General features: G+C 42.7%; 1 protein-coding gene across 1 annotated transcript; it reads left to right on the forward strand.

Moving 5' to 3' along the window:
- The first annotated feature begins 7,450 nt into the window (after window positions 1-7,450).
- On the forward strand, window positions 7,451-14,820 carry LOC134601240 (G2/mitotic-specific cyclin-B2-like). The gene is made up of 9 exons (XM_063445708.1): window positions 7,451-7,517; window positions 9,586-9,711; window positions 9,800-9,889; window positions 10,374-10,538; window positions 10,613-10,771; window positions 11,534-11,770; window positions 11,871-12,011; window positions 12,252-12,362; window positions 14,409-14,820. Exons 1-9 carry the CDS (start codon window positions 7,497-7,499, stop codon window positions 14,514-14,516), a joined length of 1,158 nt encoding a protein of 385 aa, XP_063301778.1. The 5' UTR covers window positions 7,451-7,496; the 3' UTR covers window positions 14,517-14,820.
- The last annotated feature ends 4,441 nt before the right edge of the window (window positions 14,821-19,261 follow it).

The raw sequence follows: 19,261 nt of genomic DNA on the forward strand, positions 1-19,261 counted from the left end.
TGTCCCGTCAAGACCCCTGCGCTCATCCCAAGACCTACGCCTATCCTCTGCCCGGATCCCAACCTCTGACGCTCGCCTTCAAGACTTCTCTAGGGCTGCACCTATTCTGTGGAACTGCCTTCCCTCCTCAATCAGACTTTCACCCAGCCTCCACTCCTTCAAAAAATCTTTGAAAAAACACTTCTTCGTTAAAGCGTATCAATTAAACTGTCAGCAGGCTTCTCATCCCCCACCCCATGACTCCTTTCCTGCAACTGTCAAAAATGACCTACCAAGCACTCAATAAACCCTTCTCTAACAAACTATTTAATTCCCCTACTTTAACCCGTTTGTGTCACTATACCCCACTCCCTCTAGCATGTAAGCTCATTGAGCAGGGCCCTCAACCCCCTCTGTTCCTGTACGTCCAGTGGTCTGATCTCAATTATGTGTCTGTTAGTCCACCCATTGTACAGCGCTACGGAATTTGTTGGCGCTATATAAATAATAAAATAATAATAATAATAATAATAATAAAAGTGCCCAAATGTTATGGGGAATCGGTACAGCTTGGAACATAATAGCCAATAAAGAAAAGGTCCTCCGACTCAAATCTGCAGATCTTTGTGGTGGTGTAATGAAGATACCTGTGTAATATGGACAACGTTGTCACAATCTGCAAGATTCCTTGTCTACTTCTACACTTCCTAGTGATATAATATTGGTTTTCAGTATGGGCTCCACGTGCATTAGAATCAATGTGGCACATCTCCCGGCTGTGGCTGAAGGAGAATATCTATCTACTAGTTGTGATTGCTGTAGCAGTAAAATTGCAGCTATTATAGTGCACACTGACACTGAATAGGTCTCAACCATGCTATGCAGTCATCATTCCTCATCTAGAATGGTATGCATTGACTCCAGAAGGGGAGTATATGGCAATGATGCCCGAATATGATCAGTTGCTGCCTCCATCTAACTCCAGCACTTCTCACTTCAGAATGGAAGAAGCAACTGTTTCAGGTAAAGAGGAAGGAGCCATGCCCTGGGGTGGCTGAGTGGGCTTGCCTGTGTGTTAGAAGAAAGGATAGAAGACTGGAGATTGATGCCTGGTTGGGAAGGGTTGTAAGATCTGTTTGCTATCAAATTTGTTTATCAAATTAATTTCACTTGTCTGCAAAATCTCAAACGTTGTGTCTGTGTGTACTATATGGAAGATGTGTCTGTGACCTGCGTGGAAATTGTCTGGGAGCTCCGTGATGCAGCCCTGTATTTACCGCGAGGCTAACAAGGCGTTTGCTGGGGGCAGCTAAAAACACAGCCCCCCTAACGCCCCAGCAAATGCCCTGTATAATGGGGGACCCAAGAGATGGCTGGCTGCTTGAGGCATTCGGCTGCTCATATTGCAGGCGGCGATAAAGGAGCTCTGCTCCTTCGCGTGCCCTCTAGTGATGCCGGGAGCTGGAATATATTGTGGCAGCAAGAAAATCACAGATTCCTCACCGCCTCCATTGTGCACCTGCCCCCTCCCTAAAATCTTGCACTGGGCATTCTGTTCTTTACGCTCTGTCCGTCCATGCATTGGCTTCCAGTTAGATATAGGGCCCAATTCAAAATTCTGGCACTTGCTTACAAATCCCTACATAATGCTGCTCCAACATACCTATCCTCCCTCATACACAAGTATGTCCCGTCAAGACCCCTGCGCTCATCCCAAGACCTACGCCTATCCTCTGCCCGGATCCCAACCTCTGACGCTCGCCTTCAAGACTTCTCTAGGGCTGCACCTATTCTGTGGAACTCCCTTCCCTCCTCAATCAGACTTTCACCCAGCCTCCACTCCTTCAAAAAATCTTTGAAAACTCACTTCTTCGTTAAAGCGTATCAATTAAACTGTCAGCAGGCTTCTCATCCCCCACCCCATGACTCCTTTCCTGCAACTGTCAAAAATGACCTACCAAGCACTCAATAAACCCTTCTCTAACAAACTATTTAATTCCCCTACTTTAACCCGTTTGTGTCACTATACCCCACTCCCTCTAGCATGTAAGCTCATTGAGCAGGGCCCTCAACCCCCTCTGTTCCTGTACGTCCAGTGGTCTGATCTCAATTATGTGTCTGTTAGTCCACCCATTGTACAGCGCTACGGAATTTGTTGGCACTATATAAATAATAAAATAATAATAATAATAATACTAAAAGTGCCCAAATGTTATGGGGAATCGGTACAGCTTGGAACATAATAGCCAATAAAGAAAAGGTCCTCCGACTCAAATCTGCAGATCTTTGTGGTGGTGTAATGAAGATACCTGTGTAATATGGACAACGTTGTCACAATCTGCAAGATTCCTTGTCTACTTTTACACTTCCTAGTGATATAATATTGGTTTTCAGTATGGGCTCCACGTGCATTAGAATCAATGTGGCACATCTCCCGGCTGTGGCTGAAGGAGAATATCTATCTACTAGTTGTGATTGCTGTAGCAGTAAAATTGCAGCTATTATAGTGCACACTGACACTGAATAGGTCTCAACCATGCTATGCAGTCATCATTCCTCATCTAGAATGGTATGCATTGACTCCAGAAGGGGAGTATATGGTAATGATGCCCGAATATGATCAGTTGCTGCCTCCATCTAACTCCAGCACTTCTCACTTCAGAATGGAAGAAGCAACTGTTTCAGGTAAAGAGGAAGGAGCCATGCCCTGGGGTGGCTGAGTGGGCTTGCCTGTGTGTTAGAAGAAAGGATAGAAGACTGGAGATTGATGCCTGGTTGGGAAGGGTTGTAAGATCTGTTTGCTATCAAATTTGTTTATCAAATTAATTTCACTTGTCTGCAAAATCTCAAACGTTGTGTCTGTGTGTACTATATGGAAGGGCCAGGTGGCAGCCTCGCCGGTCCGGCGGCACTTCTAATGCTGAGGAGGGAGGAGCATGAAGGAGGAGGGAGGAGCATGTCTCTCTACCATGCTCCCTCGCGGTTCCCACAATTCCCAGCACAGGAACCGCGAGGGAGCATGGTAGAGAGACATGCTCCTCCCTCCTCCTTCATGCTCCTCCCTCCTCAGCATTAGAAGTGCCGCCGGACCGGCGAGGCTGCCACCTGGCCCGACGGCACCAGCATGGAAAGCGGCCGGCCCCCTCTGACTCCTCTCAGGTAAATGGAGGAGATGGGGGGGGGGGGTTAAGAGGAGGGGGGAAAATAAAACACAAGGGGAGGGGGGGAAATAAAACAGAGATAGGGAAGAAAGAGACAGTGGGAGAATAGAGAGAGACAGAGGGGGAGGGAGAGTGAGACACAAGGGGAGAAAGAGGGGGATAGAGAGATGGTAGAGAGAGAGAGAGGCAGGGAAAAGGGGGGATTCTCTTACAGTAATACATTTAATTTCAATATTTTTATTAATTTAATAAGATCATGTTCCATTGGCTTCTATAATTAACTTCTTTCTTCTAATTCGTTTTCCAGATTGTTATTCTTAGAAAGGTTTAATCACATTATAAGTAATACTATTACTTATTAATTAGCATTTCATATTGAAATTTTGACAATTTCCCATTTCTTAATCCTGAACAGCGTCATTAGGCTAATGATAACCTAACAGTCACTCAAAGGGCAGCCCTTTAATCTAAATGACCACTTAGTTCTTTGTTACACATGTTCCTGACTGCTACTTACCTACAAATGTAAATAACTCATCTTCCCGGGACTTTCTAAATGTGCTAATTCCCTTGACACAAATCAGGAAAAGATGCATAGAAAACATTATATTGCAAGTTGTGGCAGAGCCGCTGCCTGTCCGTGGATTTCCCTCTTTCTTCTAACGTGTTTCCCTTGTATTTTTGTGTTTTGTACCCGCTCCCCGTTCGGGAGGGCTGCCGCAAAGGAAATCCATTCGCCTCCCGAACGGGGACCACACCAATACCCCATTTAGAACGCTTCTTGCGCGAGTACAGAGCGTTGCCGCTGTTACAGTGGCAACGCTCCAGCTCTCGCGAGACTGAACTCTAGCGCTGGAGCTACGGGCTAGAGTTCACTCTCACAACTGCAACCTCTAGCCCCATACACACACACAGACCCCCCATACACACATTGCCCCACACACACAGTGTCACGACTAGTAATGTGGTCCAGCACGCAGAAACTATGTAAACATATACATAAGTCAGAAAAGGAAAAATAACAGGACAGAGCGTAAACCGGACCTTAGAATGGCCGGACTAATACGCTAGAGACAGAGAATGGTCAAAGGGAAAGCCGAGGTCAAGGAAGCCAGAAAATACTCAATACCGATAAGACAAGCCAAGTCAGGGAAACCAGAGATCAGAATAACCAGGGAAACGCCAAGGATCAGGATACCAGGAAATCAGAAACACGAAACTAGCACTTTCAGGAAACCAGGAAACTGAAACCACGACATGGCAAAGTACTAGGGTGAATTCGAGGTTTAAATACCCCTCTCTAAGCTATGATTGGTCAGAGGGCGACCTCTGACCCCAGAACGTGCGTGTGCGTTGACGTCGTGACGTCACGCACACGTTAGTATAATTCTCGGGGGCGGGGCTATCCATAGACGCGACCACGTGGTCGGCGCCATATTGGATTCGGGCGTGATGCCCGGAAGAACTACACGCGCGGTTCCCGGCTCGCCGACGAGCAGGTAAGCTTGTGTAGTCGGAGCGGTCGTGCCGGTCGGGCACGACCGTGAGGCTCGGCGGGCCGGTGACCGCAACACACAGTCACCCAAACACACATTGCCCCACACACCCTACACACTGAACCTTTCACACAAACTGCACCCCTCACACATTGCACCACTGCTCCTATACCCTACTACAGCCCCATATCCCAGCAGACCCCAGGTAAGTTGTCAAACTGTTCTTAAACGGTTTGACTACTTACTCTGGGAGCGGGTCACGGCACTCCTGGCACCATAACCACTACACAGAGCAGTAATGGTTATTGTGCATGGATTGTTTCTTTAAATCTATAAGTGCCCCTCCCGAGATCAGGCTCTGGATCCGCCACTGGTGTGTGTGTGTATATATATATATATATATATATATCATGTATATTAATGTGTGTATTAGTTAGATATATATAATTATGCCTATTATATTTACACATATATTAATGTACATATATATATACGTAATACACAGAGAAATGTAATTGATATGTACCATATGTAATGATCAGATATTGGCCCAGTCTTGTTGCTAGGTGCATACTCCAGCACAATAACATATTTAAAGTGAAGAGCGCACCCACAGTACTTCAAAATAAACAAGAGAACGTCATTTTTTACAGTTGTGCCCTACATACATTCACCGCTTCAGTCCCATTACCAAGCTTTTCTTAATATGTCAAGGTAGTTGGACTGAAACATTGGTTATATGCAAAGGCACGTCTGCTTAAAATAAATCTGCACTCTTGTTTTTTTTTAAGCCTATTTGTGCTTTTTTCATGTTGGAGTAATAATTTTTAATCTTAAATTATCTTTTCTAACGCTGTATTTGCACACTATGCTGGCGCGACGCATTATGGGGCTGGGAAATATTTTTTTTCCAGGGCTGCTTTTAATTCCCAGTCCGGCCCTGTAGATCACTTCATCTCATTGAAGTAGTCTGCGTGCAATGTCCCAGAACCCTTAAAGGGAAACTCCAGTGCCAGGAAAACAATCAATTTTCCTGGCACTGCAGGTTCCCTCTCCCTCCCACCCCCCAATCCCCGGTTGAGGAAGGGGGACAATGCCGCACATGTGCATTAGCGTTCCACATAGGAAAGCATTGAAAATGCTTTCCTATGGGGAAATGAGCGACGCTGAAGGTCCTTACACAGCGTGAGGACGTCCAGCGACGCTCTAGCACAGGTTTCCTGTGCTAAAAACCTGGAAGTGCCCTCTAGTGGCTATCTAGTAGACAGCCACTAGAGGTGGAGTCAACCCTGCAAGGTAATTATTGCAGTTTATTAAAAACTGTAATAATTACACTTGCAGGGTTAAGAGTAGTGGGAGTTGGCACCCAGACCACTCCAATGGGCAGAAGTGGTCTGGGTGTCTGGAGTGTCCCTTTAACCCTGCAAGGGTAATTATTACAGTTTCTGAGGGTTAACTCCACCTCTAGTGGCTGTCTAGATAGCCACTAGAGGGACTTCTGGTTGGTTAGGCGATCAAAAGTTGCCTTAATGACACTGGACATCCTCACACTGTGCATGAGAATATCAAGCATCAATCAACCAAATCCCCATAGGAAAGCATTGAAACAATGCTTTCCTATAGAGAATCCTAATACGAGCGCGGCACTTGCCACGCATGCGCATTAAATCTCCCCCACCCTCTGACGGTGAGGGAGGAGCATGGGTGGAGCCTGATCCAACGCCGAGGGAAATCGGCAATGGGTTCAGGTAAGTGACTGAAGGGGCTTTAACCCCCTAAGCGCTGCAGGAGGGGGGGCAAGAGGGAGGGGGGCACTGTAGAAACCTATACTGCCAGTAAAAAGACTTTGATTTTCTGGCACTATGATATCCTTTTAAATCACTTTGTTTATACAGCCCTAGCCACACCTCCATGCATGTAGCTTTCTGTAAAGTGAGATCTAATGTTTACACTTTCTATATTGCACAGGCTGTTTAATTTAGAATGTCTTATCTCATGCACTGTTAATAGCTTGCTAGACCTTACAGGAGCTTCCTCTGGGTGATTCAAGGACAATTTACAGACCTTAAACCTTCTAAAGTATATTAACATCTGATTAAAAATTAAAACAATTTTGTTTTATGTAGGCTGCTTCAGTCACAGTGGGGGGGGGGGGGGGGGGGTGACTATGGCTGCAGAAACAGAAACAAAAATGATTTAACTCCTAAATGGCAAAGACATAAGCAGTGAGACTTCACAGGCATGATTTATACACCAAAACTGCTTCATTAAACTAAAGTTGTTTTGGTGACTATACTGTTCCTTTAACCCTGCAATGAGAACATTGCAATATGTCAAAAAAACTGCAGGGTCTTACATTGCAGGGTTAAAAGGACTGGGACACTGCAAGATAAAGTGGTATGGATTACTATAATCTCCTTTAACCCCTTAAGGACACATGACATGTGTGACATGTCATGATTCCCTTTTATTCCAGAAGTTTGGTCCTTAAGGGGTTAATGACTATAATATCTTCAGGCAAATTTCTGTAATTTCGGTAATAATTATTATAAAATTCTACATAACCTGACCTTTGATTAAAACATGGCATGGTATGATTGTAGCCCATTAAAATAATGGAGTGCATGTGACAGATAATATGGAATAAATGCAATCAATGTGAATATAGACACGATTCTTGTGATTCCATCTATAGAACTCAAGCTGTCCCAGCAGTAACTCCAGATTCCACACACCAAGTGTCTGGAACGAACCGTCCAATGGGAAGGCTGGGTGGGATATTTGAACTCCTAGAGGGAGTAGCCATTCAGTGAGTGTTAGAGGAAGGGTTAGTGTGTCAGTGAACTAGTGTGTTACCAATATGGCTGTTTGGAGAAATGCGGTAAGTTCCCTCTGTTACATTGCAATGTACTCCATCTGCTTCAAGCACCTTCTGGGGATCATTTGACCTGCAGTGGGTAAAGAGTAGACCCTAAATCTTTTGTTGAGCTACAACTACTCTCAAGCTTTCATTGCTTTAAAGCTGGCAAAGCCTCATGGGAGCTGTAGTTTAGCAACAGCATTAATTGCTTCACCACTGGTTTAAGCAGTAACAATTCTAATTTATTTCTCATTCATGTGAGTTGTCTTCATTCAAATGGGGTAAAAATCTAGTCAAAAGCGGTTATATTCACGTTTTTAGGCCCAGATATTCACTTTCAAAAAGCTACATAAATTGCAATACACTGGGTCCGGCACCAGTACTCTGTAGGACGCTGTAACCAGACATGATGGTGGGTATAATAAGGTTATCGTGATTCTCCCCACATGTAGGATAGACATTGATCACATCACCCCTGTTAGTCCACAAACTACAGCTGTAACCATGTGTCTTGTTTGTGATCTCTGCACATCACAATGGCATTGTATTAATTGCTTAAATGAACACTCTAGTGTCAGGAACCCAAGGTATTCCCAACACTATAGTGTTAAAATGACGGTTTAGATACCTGGCCCTCTCTTTACTTTTAAAAAGGTGAGTTTGCTTCCTTTTTCTCCCTCGCCCACCTCCGTGGCTGAGTCGAATCAAATTTGATTTCTGCCATTCCAATGCTTTCCCATAGGAAAGCTTTGGGATGCTATTGTGCATGTGCTGCTAAATGCCACTCTGTGCCAGTCAGCATCTCCTCGTACACTGTGTTAATGCATTTCTATGGGGTACATTCAGCTCCCCCATGCAGAGATTCTGAAAAGGCAGTAATGGCATTTAAAAGCCTGCAAGGACAGGCTATAGACACCAGAACTATATTAGGTGGAGTCCCTTTAAAGTTGTGATCCAAAGTACTATTGATTTGTTTGTCATTATATTTTTTTTTTTTTTTTTTTAAGCTGTTGGCTAGCACATAACATTAGTTTACATTTTTAGAGAATGGTCATTGGTTTATACATTTACTTATTTTTCACTTTCCCATTTCAAGTTTCTCTGTACACTTTTGCATCAATGTTTGGTTGTTCATTGGATTAAAGATAAAGACTAAATTGTAACTTATTTGTGATATTTGGTGATGAAATAAATGTATAACTTCGTCCAGGGTTAGGCAACATTTGGCAGTCCAGATGTTGTGGGCTACATTCCCCCACAATGCTTACACTCATAATGCTGTCAAAGCATCATGGGAGGTGTAGTCCAAAAATATCTGGAGTGCTGAAGATTGCCTATGCCCGACTTGGTAATTACAAATTGCTGTAGTAAGTATGGTGTCATCTCAGCCACTGAGGTCTTCGAGGTAGTGGAGACAGGGAGAGCACCTCTGTCAGGTGATGCTTTCATTGCAGGGTTTCACTCAGGAGTGCTAATCGAAGAGCCTGCTTAGCAGTGCTGTAGTGGTTATGGTGCTTGGAGTGATTCTTTAAGAATAATCCCAGGGTGCATACTCCATGTAACCTGCTGCAAACACATTTCTTATGTCAAGGAAACTAGGCATGTAGGGACTGCCATCTGGATGCAAAGCTCAGCAGAGAATGTGAGTTAGTCCAAGGAATGTTTCAGTATAACCACAACAAACTGCTGTTGTTGGATTGTCTAGAGGGCGCTTGTCCCATACCTTGGTCCAGGGCTGCCTAAAATGTAAATCCCTAGATGTTTTAAAACGACAGCTTCCATGATGCTTTGTCATTCTAAAGGCATGCAAAGCATCATGGGAGTTGTAGTTCTGCAACATCTAAGTCTCTACCTTTTGGGCACTCTTGCTTTAGTTTAATATAAATGAGGAATCACCCCCATCTCGGCTGCATTGCTTCTACTGCCACATTATCACTATTGTCCGTGCTGATTGAAATTGATACACTGATAATACAGAATTGCTAATTCAATGTTATCAATGCATCTGTGATGGATAAACAGAGGGACAAACTTTTTTTTTATTTATTTATTTATTTATTTTTTAAACGTGCAAATCTCATTTCTTTAGCTCCCTCTGGAAATGGACAATCACATCGCTGGTGAGATGGTGGCACTCAAAAACAGAATACGAAGACAACCTCTTGATGAGATTAGTAACTGCGCTGTGGTTCCAGTTGGCAAGCCAGTGGTCATGGTATATATTCACTTCACGAGCTTTATTAACTCTGGGTACCTTAGGCCTACCAACTATATTTAGCTGTTTGTTGTTTTTCCTTCTGTAGAACAAACTACCAGCCAAAACTAAGCGACATGGAGTTGCTAAAGTCACCGCACCAGCAAAAATAAAATTGCCTCCTGTACCAAAGATAGAGGTAAGATTTTTTTTTTCCTTCCAAAAATGTATACTAATGATGTTTAACAAATACATGTTGATGTATGTTTTGCTTAATTGAAAGAATATTAAAATGCAATGTTGAAAGTCTCTGGACACCATCTGTTAACCATGCAAGAAGATGTAATTTTGTCTAAATGCAGAAAAATCCCAGAGCCTAGCTCTGGCCAATATAACTTTAAACTCTTCTCACAGTTTTTGATAATTGTATTAGGGCAAACTTCTATTTAGTGGGGGGCTACAATCTCAATTGGGGTGTGTATAAACATCTCAGGTCCTAACATAAAGGGCTATCTTTGCAATGCATTAAAAAAAAAAAAAAAAAATGTAATCAGACTGTGTAATGACTTCACATCAGGTAGGTGAATAATTTCTCGCTAATGCCTCCACATGGAGGAAAACGTAACATTGTAGTATGGTTTATTTATTTATTTTTTGTCATTGACCTATTCCTTGTGTTAAAGAATCCTATTCCTACACCCATGGATTTATCTGTGAAAGAGGAAGAGTTTTGTCAGGCTTTTTCTGATGCTCTGAATGTAGAAGATGTTGATGCTGAAGATATTGGAAACCCTCAGCTATGCAGTGACTATGTGAAGGACATCTACACTTACCTGAGGCAACTGGAGGTGAGTACAAATATTAACAGAGTATTGATGGTGTGCCCTGGATAGATAGTGAATTAAATGCCTTCCTTCCCAAGGTCCAGCAGTCTGTGCGCCAGAACTACATGAAGGGAATGGAGGTGAATGAGCGTATGAGGACAATCTTGGTTGACTGGCTAATTCAGGTCCATACAAAGTTTTCCTTGCTGCAGGAGACTCTCTACATGGCAATTGCAATTATGGACAGGTTCTTGCAGGTAAGTATCCCTGTAATGTTCCCAGTCACTAAAAGGGATGAGGTGCTTCTGGATAATATCTAGAATTAAGGGGAAACTCCAGGCATAATGACTGTTTGTACAAGGCTTGAAATGTTACTTTTCTATGCTACTGAATATGGCTGTAGTAGACGCACCACATACAGTGCTTCTGTCACTGGAATTAATAGGTAATGTTTGCTAGTTTATTGAATGAATTTTATAAAAATACACAGAACACATTAGAATGTATTCTTTTCCCTAATCTCTTATGGTAAAAACTCTAGGACTGGGAGTTCAGCCCTAAGTCTTCCTTAAAAAGCTAAAAAATAATCATACATATGGGGAAAATGCTACCTACAAGTTTGCAAACTTTACACTGTGGACAGTTATTGACACATGCTGCCAAAGATGGGGATAATCTCTGCATCACTAGCCAGTCCAGAAGAGTTGTTGGCTTACTAATGTCCTCATGGGCATCGGATACCAGCATGCTTGTGCAGTCAATGGTGATTATGGACACCCCCTTCCATCGAGCAGAGAACTCAGGCTGGTTTGGGGGGGTATGGAGGGGGATAACCTACAGAAAGGGCTATTCCAATTAAAACTGTTATATATAAAAAAACTGGTATTTAGTTGGAGTAACACTAAAAAAAAAAAAAAAAAAAAAAAAACACCAATATTTCTGGGTAGTGTGGATGGGAAGGCATGCATGTTCTTTGGTCCAGATAAAATTAAAGCTAATCTAGTTTTAAAACTCTAAAGTTTCAGCCAATTTCCCGTAACAAGCTCCAGCTGGTTGGGGTTGCATCAATGTTCATCGCTTCAAAATACGAAGAAATGTACTTCCCAGAGATTTCAGACTTTGTATACATAACTGACAACACCTTCTCCAAAGCTCAAATCAGGCAAATGGAAATGCTGATTCTCAAAGAGCTTAACTTTAACTTGGGAAGACCAATACCACTCCACTTCCTCAGGAGAGCATCAAAATGTATCAATGTGAGTACTTTTTTAGAGTATTGGAGAATCCAATAACACTGCTCAGCAAACATTACTATTTGAGTGGCAGCCTTGTTAAATGGTTCTGTGATCATTACAGGCTGATGCATTGAATCACAATCTGGCAAAATACCTGATGGAGCTCACCTTACTAGACTACGACATGGTCCATTTTCATCCATCACTTGTAGCCTCTGCTGCACTTTGTCTTACACGAAAGATTCTCAACTCTGGCACATGGGTGAGTCCTTTAATATGAGATTGCATACCAATACTATTGCGCAGTGTTCATGTGACACTACATGCTGGCATAATTTGTTAAAACAGATTTCTCAATCTCTCCACCTCTTGTATCTGTGTATATTGTATGTTCTCCACTAATTGTACAGCGCTGCGGAATCTGTTGGCGCTTTATAAATACCAGTGACAAATGTTTTCACCACTGAGATTGAAGGTCACTAAGAACTTTGATTTCTTACAGGATTCCACACTGCAGTTTTACACCGGATACACTATTGATGACCTGCTCCCTGTTATGAAACATATCGCAAAGAATGTATTTAAACTGAGCCATAGCTTGACCAAATTTGTTGTAAGTATCTATGACCTTAAAACAAATATTTCTTCTGGGGCTATGTATAGGTTTTTGGAAAATTATAAGTTGGTTGAATCTGCAGTTGACAGTTGAGCATATGGTTTTTCTAGAATAAGGGCAAGTAGCCTGTGGGATAAGGTATGAACCAACTCTTGGTGGATCTGCATCTCAACCTGTATTCCCTGATGTTCCCCCACCCAGAAAAATTATGGTTGAGAATATTCCATAGTTCAGGGGTAGGCAACCTTTGGCACTCCAGATGTTGTGGACTACCCCTCCCAGAATGCACTTACAGCCATAATGCCGGCAAAGCCTCAGGGGAGATAGTGTCGAATGCCTACACTACAGCAGGTGTAGGCAAACCATAAGGTGCTGGGTACATAGAAGTGAAGATTCTTCAGACAAGCAAAACCTATTGAGTATCACGAGGGGTGTAAAGCCTGTTGTATAAACTCTTAATTAGGCTTTGTTTTGAATGAATTGTAGCAGAGCACCAATACCTGGACTGTATCTCCACTGGATTATTCCTCTAGCTGGAAAAGCGCATTGTGTAGTGTTATAGCCCTTATTTTCTCCCCCCCCCCCCCCCCCCCCCCCACACATCAGACGATACTTGATGTTGGGATTATTTGACGCTTAAACAAATTATCTTCCAGACACAGAAGCCCAAAATACAATAATTCCTCCCCCCCCCCCCCCCCCCCAAAAAAAAAAATTATTAAAACAACCCTGAACCACCCACATGTGACACACTGCTGGACAGGTCTGATCCGAGCACCTATTCTGGCAAGAGTGCTCGATTCAGCAAAGAATTGGGGAAACTCCACAGGTTCAAAGTCTTGAACAGCAGTTTGATAAATCATGCCTGAAACTAGTTCCACAAGTTTAGTGCTAACCGCTGGTCAATTTATGGGTGCTCCTGTAAAGTAAAACAGGGAGGCTCTCCCTGGCTTTCAGGGAGTGATCATTCCATAGTGTCTGCTGTACCTCCCCCTCCAATTGGCCTTCTTTTAGACTAAGGGGAAGTGGATAAGACTGAAACTTGACTGGGAGGTGATGCTCATCATGGCCAATCCAGCACTCCATATAATTACAGCCAGGTCCTGATAGCTTACTCTAGCTCCCTGAAACATGCACAGTGTGGGAGTGTGCTTTGGTATAGTACAGGGAGGGAAGGTAGGAAAAACCAGGGTTAGTGACAAAGTCCTTTGGGAACACTTTAGAAAACTAGCAAATTGTATCAAAATTACAATTGGGGCCACTTCATGTTTGTGTGCAATATTCTGGACTGGCTAATGTCAGTCCTGTGCAAAATGGTCATCTGATGACGGCACTCACCGAATGCTGGCACCAAAAAGCTAATGGCAGCATGTTTCAACTTCTTGGTGCTGCCAGAGTATGGAACAGAGACAAGTCTTGGTGTTAAGTTTTAACTTTGGTGTGGACTACATCAGAAAGGGTTACTCCAACGAACGTGTTTTATGGATTGAAGTAGCATCTGGTGATGCTGGGACAAATTCATGCCCACTGTGCATGAGATGGTAAGATAATTTCAATGACCATTTGTTTTCAGCAAAGCTAACAAGTTTCAGTTCTCAGCATAGTGATAAATTACACTTATTTTCTGGGTTTGCCTGTATAGTACAAGATCCAATAATCTGGTATACCTTCAGGTTTTGGGGTAAAAAAATGCAAATCCTATTTTATATAGCAGTCATATGTGAAAAACTACTGTTCAATCAGACACCAAATGTTACCAACCAGATTTGCTGTTGGTGAATGAGTGGCAACTATGGCTAAACTCAAGTAAAAAAAAATTTAATGCACTTTGTAAATTAAAGGAAAAATGTGGTAAATTTTACACCAACTGAATACTGGAAGAATTCTGAAACCTGAACGTTTCAGCTCCGCTTACTTAGAATAAAAAGAGAACAGTATTTTCTTGGCAGCCAAATAACCTGTAGTTCACAAGGAATACTGCCTTCTGTTTTATTGCTCTGCAGTTATATCACTGTTTTGTGTTCTTTGTGTTTTTTCTTTTAGTCTGTGAAGAATAAGTATGCCAGTCATAAATGGCTGAAGGTCAGCATCCTCCCACAGTTGTCTTCTCCGATCATTTCAGAACTTGCCGCCTCTCTGACCAAACTCTAAAGCTTTGTATAGGATGTCTTAAATGGTTCACTTTTCATAATTTTGTAGCTCAGCATTGGTTTTATTTACTGAACAGACATTGCAAGTTTGAGGGTAAATAGAATCGTTTAATGTATGATGTAACCTTTCAAAGCTGTAATTAACCTTGGCACCCGCATGTTGGGAAATTGCACTTCCAATGACGCTAAAGCAGCCTTCAGGGTTTACATCAATTTTAATGTTAAATGCAAAAAATGAATCCTTATGTTCTGTTTCTTGCAAATATCAAATTTTACTTTGTTTCTGACATTCAAATTGTCCATAGTCTTGGTGGATGCATGGTGCTTTTTACCATAAAGTGCTTGGATAACTGCCATCAGAGAGCAATGATCACCTAGGAGGCACACGTAATATACAAATTACAAAGGCTACAATGCATGAAACGGATCAATCTAAATTCTAGTTTTGCTTAAATTCTCATTGTCACTATCTACTTTATTTGCTCTGTGGAGGCTTTACAAATGCAGCGCAAGCTATGGCTTGTCAAAAATAACTTGCTTCTGAAGGCTGCATGTGACACGACCATTTTATGCCCTACAGTCAGGAATTTCGGTGTAGTTGTCAGACGTGTGCTGTTTGCGTGATGATGCCCTGCAGATCATCTCTAAACTCTCTAACTCTGAATGAAAAGTGCTTGTACATTTCCCAACTACTGCCAAGTACATGTTTACTTTTATTGTAAAATGTTTTTTAATGTTAAACAATGTCTTATCCTTTGGGAAATAAAGATTATTTTATTCATGCTGAGTCTGCATTTTAATTTTTTTTCTGTAGTTTGAATTTTTAAAGGTCATAGTGGCATTAATAAAAGTTTACAGAAAATGGAAGGAACTGCAGTACTTCAGTACCAGATGCCTGCAATCACCATCTGTGCAATTTTTAAAACCTGCAGTTTACAACAATGCATTCAGGCTGACCCCTCTTGGGGACATCTTACAAAAGAGGGTTTACTAAGTTAAAGGAACACTCCATGCATTAGAACCACTGCAGCATTCTGTAATAGTCATGGTAAAAGCACTCCTTTACTGTAAAGTAATAACCATTTCAAAACACTTTGACTTCTTACGTGGGTTTGCTGGGTGTTGGCCCCCTCTCTCTTCTACATCTGACAGAACTGGAAGTTGTCTGAGCTAAGCCCAGCTTAACAGAAGCTCCTAGGCAGGGACTTCGAGCTGACCTTTATCAGACTCCACTCCCTGCCTCAACTACATTCAACAAACCGTTGCTTATAATAAAGGGTGCCATTGTGCTTCTTGCACCATAACCACTACAGTGTACTCTAGTGCTTAAAGTGTTAATTTAAAAGGAGCACTACAAGCTAAAGCTGAATCTTGTAGATCCCAGATGTTTTAGAACTGCAAATCCCATGATGCTTTGCATGCCTGTAGAATGACAAAGCGTCACGGAAGCTAGTTTTAAAACTTCTAGGGATCCACGTTTTAGGCACCCCATGCTCTAGATCAGTGATTCCAATAGTCTTAAAGTACCCCCTAACAATCCAGGTTTACGGATTACCCAGTTGTGTCGAAGGCTTTATTTTTTAGGGGGGGGGAAAACTTTAGAAGATTGGGTAATCACTAAATCCTGGACTGGTAGGGGGTACTTGAGGACTGGGTTGGTAGCCACTGCTCTAGATAGTATTTTATGATTAAATAAAAGGTAATGCTAGCTTTAGTGCAGGTGTTACCAACCCGTGGTATGTGTAGCCCCAGGGGGTACATGAAACAATTCTGTTTATGGCAGCCCTTTACAGGTTGGGAACCCGGCCATCGGGTGAACCAGGCAAATGTCTGGTGTGCCGAGATGGCCTTAGGCCTACGGGGAGATTATAGAATCTTCCCTGCCAGCCCTAGCTGGGCAAGGTCTATTGGAGTGCCAGCCACACGGTCTGCCTTCATGGGCTGGTGGGGAGATCAAAAATCACTCACCGACCCACAGGCACTGAAAGGCGGCAAGCAGGAGAGGGGGGAGGCGAAAGGTTCCTCCCACGAGTTCGGCAATTCGGAGCGTTGCCGCTGTTTTTTTTTTTTAATGAATTACGCCTATTCCCCCAATATATTGCACCCCCTGTCACAGACCTCACCCCTCACACAGAGCCTCCTACACCGCAATGGGGGTCTAAAAAAAAATGTGTTTGTGCACACATAGGATGTGTCAGGGTATATATCGGTGTGTATCTGTGTTTTCAGGATAAGTATCTGTGCATGAGGATGTGTATCAGTGTTTGTATATGTTTATTAGTATGTGTCACGGTATGTATATATCTGTGTATCTGCATGTATGTCAAGGTGTGCATCTGTGTCATACATACACTGACACATGCAGATACAGACATATACATACACTGACACACTTAAAGATACATACCCTATGTATCTGTATAGGTCAGTGTGTCTGCATGTGTCGGTGTATGTATTGCTGTGCAGCTGCATGTGTGTCAGTGTGGATCTCTGTGCAGCTGCCTGTTTCTGTGTATCTGCATGGGTGTCAGGGTATGTATCTTTGGGTCATTGTGTGTATGTGTCAGTGTGTGCGTCTGTATGTCAGTGCTTTATCTGTATGTGCATCATTGTGTCTGTATACCTGTGTGTATCTGCATGTATGTCAGTGTTTTTATCTGTATGTGCATCATTGTGTCTGTATACCTGTGTATCTGCATGTATGTCAGTGTTTGCATCTGTGTATCTGCAGGTGTGTGTGTATTTGAATCTATGTGTGTCAGTGTTTGTGTATCTGCATGTGTGGCAGTTTGTATGTATGGGGCAGAGTAGCAGGGGGAGCCTAGGGCAGAGAGGAAACTGTGAGAGCCTGGGGCAGCGAAAAAGGGGATTTAGAAAAGAGAAAAACGTATACATTTGAAATAAATGCTATTAATTACAAACATTTTGCTAATGGGAGGGGTACTGTTTATGGAAATGGGCTGGCAAGGGGTACTCAAGTGAAAAAAGGTTTGGAACCATTGCTCTAGTGTGATTCTCCCACCTCAATCATTGCATAAAGTCAAAGGCATGCTGCACACAAGTAAGTTTTTGTGGGAGCTCTGTGGAGGGAACTCCGTAGTCCATCAGGAACAACGAGAAATGGAGTCTCACAGGTGTCACAAGGTAGGTTGAAGGCAAATATATATATATATATATATATATATATATATATATGTTTATTGGAGATCAAAAAAGACAAAAAAAAAGATACGTTTCGGCTTAGAGGTCTTCTACGGGCTATATACATGACTAAGGCCTCTAGGCAAAAAAACTTTTAAATATTTTTTTGGGGGGCCTTCACCCTATATTGTGATGCCTGTGGAACATTACCCCCTCACTCCTTGTTCACTTACCGATTTTTGACTACTTAAAAATACCCTTTATAGCTGAAGTTTATTGCAATTGTGATTCTGCTTTTAGTTCCCTTATGGAAGTGTATTTGCTGACTTATATAAGTTAAACATAGAGTAAGAGCCAGCAAATGGGTTGCTGCATGGAATTTATGAATCAAGCCGAAGCAAGGATTTCTGCCACCCTAGGCAAAGATCCATTTTGCTGCCCCCTCATGTCACTCTCTCACTGACATACAGACATACATTCATACAAGTCAAACACTCACTGAGAGACACACACACAGGCAGATATTTACTGACACACAGACTCAGACATTCGGCAGCCTCCTTACCTCCTGGGGTCCAGTGTGGGACAGCTCCTCACTCATCCAGGGCACTTAGTATGCCGGGGCCGGAATGACGTTATATTCCGGCATCACAGAGGGCGCGCGAGGGAGGAGTAGGAAGCTGCAAGAAGAGTCTCCTTTGCCGTCTCAGGGAGGGCGGCTCTAGAGCCGCTTGACAAGCGCTGCGGCTCAGGACAGAGGGAGCCCCTAACAGTGGCGCTGGCCCTGGCCGCTGTCTAGGGCAGTGATGCCTAAACTTGACAATATAAATTGTTTCTGGACTACATTTCCCATGATGCTCTAAAAGCTAGCTGAGCATCATGGGAAATGTAGTCCAGAAACAATTTATGGTATCAAGGTTAGCCAGCACTGGTCTTAGGGACTTTGCCAAACTGTTTCAGAGGTGAGAACTTGCCTCAACCTGTCCCTTGCGGATACCGCCATCTTCCGGCCAGTCCTCTTCTCCACCAGGAGCAGATGTCACTGTTGTAATATCACTAGTGCGTGAGATTCTCCAACGATAATGAAAGTCCTTGCAGCTGTCACTGGTGATGGTTTGGGATTGACACTCTACCAGTAGTAGCTCAGCCCAGTGTCAGGTGTGGGAAAAAATACTGAGTCCCTACTTTGTCTTCATATACCTCTTGACTGGGTTGGAATTTCAGTGAAATTTCAACCCTGCCAATATGAGAATTTCATAAATATTCCATCTATTTCGGGGTGGGGTTGTAACAGTGCAGTATTAAACAGAAAAGGTGAAATAAAATCTGTGACAGAAGCCCTTATGCCATGTCCTTTTGGAGAGGCTTGAAGGTCAGCCTCTTTCCCACAAACTATGGGTCTGGTCCCAAGAGCCCTTGAAAGGGGCTTGTGACAGTAGCATTTGATATAAAGCAACAATGAATAATTTGTTTAACTCTGCAGTGCTCTCTGTTGCCCCAATATCTACATAATGCTGGTATGCAAACTAGGGCAACCAAATAAGTATTTAATTGTGTGTATACAAACACACTAAAAAGCATATAATATATATGCTTTTTAGTCTG

The sequence above is a fragment of the Pelobates fuscus genome, chromosome 3 (genome assembly GCF_036172605.1).
Source record: "Pelobates fuscus isolate aPelFus1 chromosome 3, aPelFus1.pri, whole genome shotgun sequence".
Classification (NCBI taxonomy): Eukaryota; Metazoa; Chordata; class Amphibia; order Anura; family Pelobatidae; genus Pelobates; species Pelobates fuscus.